The sequence below is a fragment of the Galeopterus variegatus genome, unplaced genomic scaffold, assembly GCF_000696425.1.
Source record: "Galeopterus variegatus unplaced genomic scaffold, G_variegatus-3.0.2 Scaffold632, whole genome shotgun sequence".
In the NCBI taxonomy this organism is placed as follows: domain Eukaryota; kingdom Metazoa; phylum Chordata; class Mammalia; order Dermoptera; family Cynocephalidae; genus Galeopterus; species Galeopterus variegatus.
In genome coordinates, this window is record NW_007726743.1 from 147,214 (window position 1) to 150,129 (window position 2,916).

The 2,916-nt window shown below is 52.8% G+C and overlaps 1 protein-coding gene across 1 annotated transcript in view; it reads left to right on the plus strand.

The window, feature by feature from the left end:
* LRRC75A (leucine rich repeat containing 75A) overlaps positions 1-1,246 on the plus strand; it is a 21,129-nt gene extending 19,883 nt beyond the window's left edge. The window contains exon 4 of the mRNA XM_008570813.1: positions 509-1,246. Coding sequence (XP_008569035.1) covers positions 509-1,037 — 529 coding nt within the window. The 3' untranslated portion in view covers positions 1,038-1,246. The remainder of the gene's footprint in view (positions 1-508) is intronic.
* The last annotated feature ends 1,670 nt before the right edge of the window (positions 1,247-2,916 follow it).

A 2,916-nucleotide genomic window follows, 5' to 3' on the forward strand; every position in this document is an offset into this window, starting at 1 on the left:
TGCCACTCAAGGTGGTGGTAGCAGGAAGCTCAGCCAAGTGGTTAATAATGACAGCAGCAAATATTCATCCCCTATGTAAGGCAGTGCCCTAAACGCTTTGCATTTGTCAAAGTTCACATAACAATGCTATGGTACCCTGTCAGCTCCATTTTTCAGGTAAATAACAAAGAGGGTGAGTAACCAACTAGAAGTCACAGAACAGGAAGAAGGGCTAAGGTGCAAACTCAGGCATTGTGCAGAGACACTTGGGCTTTCTCCTGTGCCCCTACAGGACCTCAGGCTCTCGCCAGCTGGGCCCAGCCAGGTCGAGATGCAGAGTGGTGCGGACACCAGGAGCCCCTGGTTCCTCCCACCCCTGCACATGCAGAGTTCCATCTGCTAGAGTTCTGTAAAACACCCCTAGAGTCAGAGCCGCACAGTGGCTGGCTCCATGGTAGGAGCCACTGCTGCCTCCGAGGGAAAGGCCTGCCCCACTTGCTTTAACCTTGCTGTCCCTTCTCCCCTTAAGCCTCAAGGCTGTCCTGTCCGGGAGCCCCCCAGACAACACAGTGGACCTGTCAGGCATCCCACTGACCTCCCGTGACCTGGAGCGGGTGACCAGCTACCTGCAGCGCTGCGGGGAGCAGGTAGACAGCGTGGAGCTGGGATTCACAGGCCTCACGGACGACATGGTCCTGCAGCTGCTGCCAGCACTCAGCACCCTGCCCCGCCTCACCACGCTAGCGCTCAACGGCAACCGGCTGACTCGGGCCCTGCTCCGTGACCTCACTGACACCCTTAAGGACCCCAGCAAGTTCCCCAATGTCACATGGATCGATCTGGGCAACAACGTGGACATCTTCTCATTGCCCCAGCCCTTCCTGCTCAGCCTGCGCAAGCGCTCCCCGAAGCAGGGCCACCTGCCCACCATCCTGGAGCTGGGTGAGGGCCCAGGAGGTGGGGAGGAGACCTGGGAAGGGACAGTGGACCAGGAGGACCCTGGAGGGGGCCCTGTGGCATCTGATGAAGAGGGCGAGGAGACTGTAGCTCAGACATGACACTGAAGTGGGAGTCTCACCAGGGAGTCCTTGTGGGGTCGGATGGCTGAGGCAGGTTAGGGGCTCCTCCCATCAGGAGGCTCAGGCTATTGCCAAAAATTGGCCTGGGCAGCCCCACCCCCTGAAGGGCAGACCTACATCTGGGAGAGGGGAATTTGTCTAACACTTCTTTGGTCCTCTCCATCTCCTGATAAATACCACTGTCTGCCTTTTGGCTCTTAAGAAGTCAGCCCTGGCTCAAAAAGCTCCAGGCACCCCTCTAAGCTCAGCCCTTGAACTCCCCAAACACTTGTGGAAATGGGGCATGTGGTTTGGAGGTGCTGGAAACTTGTGCCAATGTGAACACTAAGAGGTTTTCCCCAGAAAAATATGGTTGGGCCCGCATCTAACCCAGGGTTTTCCAGTTCACTACAGTTCTGTTTGGGGGAACTCCAGCCAAATCTAAATATGTCCACAGTCAAGGGAGCTTGTCTTCTTTCCAGTTGACTCTAGTTAACTGAAGAACCTGGGGGCAAAAGGCCGTTGCCAGCGACCCCAGAGGAGCCTAGTTACCATGTACACCAAGGGCGGACTGAAGGAAGGTGGTCTACCTTGGAACTGACTTCCCAGTCTCAGCCTCCATTTCTGAGACCCACCCTAGGAATCACAACATCCTTCCTAATTCAGACATCCTGTGGTACCAGTTAGCAGTACCCAGGGCAGAGTAGGTGCCCTTGCACACATGCACACAGGGAAGGGCCTACTCAGAAACCGCATAAACATCCCCAAGGGCTCCAGCATGCTTGCCGTACAGCCAGAGTGATGAGCTTTGCTTCCTTCCCCTATGCCAGTATGAAGTTAAAGGCCCTTTTCCCACAGAATTCTTTTCTCATGAAGCCCCAGAAATAACCTATATTTTGGGCACATTCCTAAAAACCTACTACAGAAAGGTCCTAAAAACCAATGACCAGGGGCCGAGCCCGTGGCGCACTCAGAAGAGTGCGGTGCTGGGAGCGCAGTAGCGCTCCCGCCGCAGGTTTGGATCCTATATAGGGATGACTGGTGCGCTCACAGCGCTCACTGGCTGAGCATGGTGCGGCCGGTCTCAAAAAGGACAAAAAAAAAAAACCAAGGACCATGATCATAAATAAGACAGCTGAAAGGGGAAAATAATTGCCTCTTTTACCCCAACACTCAACTGGTGAAAAGGCCCTACCAGTTTAAAAAAATTCCTCCTAGACACAGTGAGCAACCTCTAAACCCACATCCAGGGAGATTGGGAGCCAATCATTCTTGAGCCAGAGAATAGGAACCAGTACAGGTTCCCAAACTGGGTGAACGAAAACGTTGCAAGGGAACATCAAGAACAGACCTCTTGCCTCAAGTTAGACGCCAACACGGGAAGGCAGCTAGGCTATAGGGTCTTGCATGTTTTGGGCAGGCACAGTGTACAGCCAATTAATGGTTTAAATGCTTCAGGAGCTGGCGGACAGCTTTGTGAAGGGATAGCCCAGACGTAGCAGGCACTGGAATAAGCGTGTGGATGCCTTAAATGGTTTGGAATGTTTGCTCTCAAAGTCTAAAGTTGTTAAGAGGGGAGAACTTAGGCTGACCATAAAAAATTTACAATATCTAACTGCAAATACCTGGACTGCTAATATGACAGCAGTAGTCAAATTTTTCAAATACACATTTTTTAAGAACCAATACAAAGACCATTCTTTATTACAGTATTAGCTCATGGTAACTGCATGAAGACATTATTTTCACAAGAAATTAACAGTTTCCAGCTTCAAGAACTCACCCCCTGGGGGCCGGCCCCGTGGCGCACTGCTTCAATGCGCCGCTTGGGAGCGCAGCGGCGCTCCCACCGAGGGTTCGGATCCCACGTACAGACCGG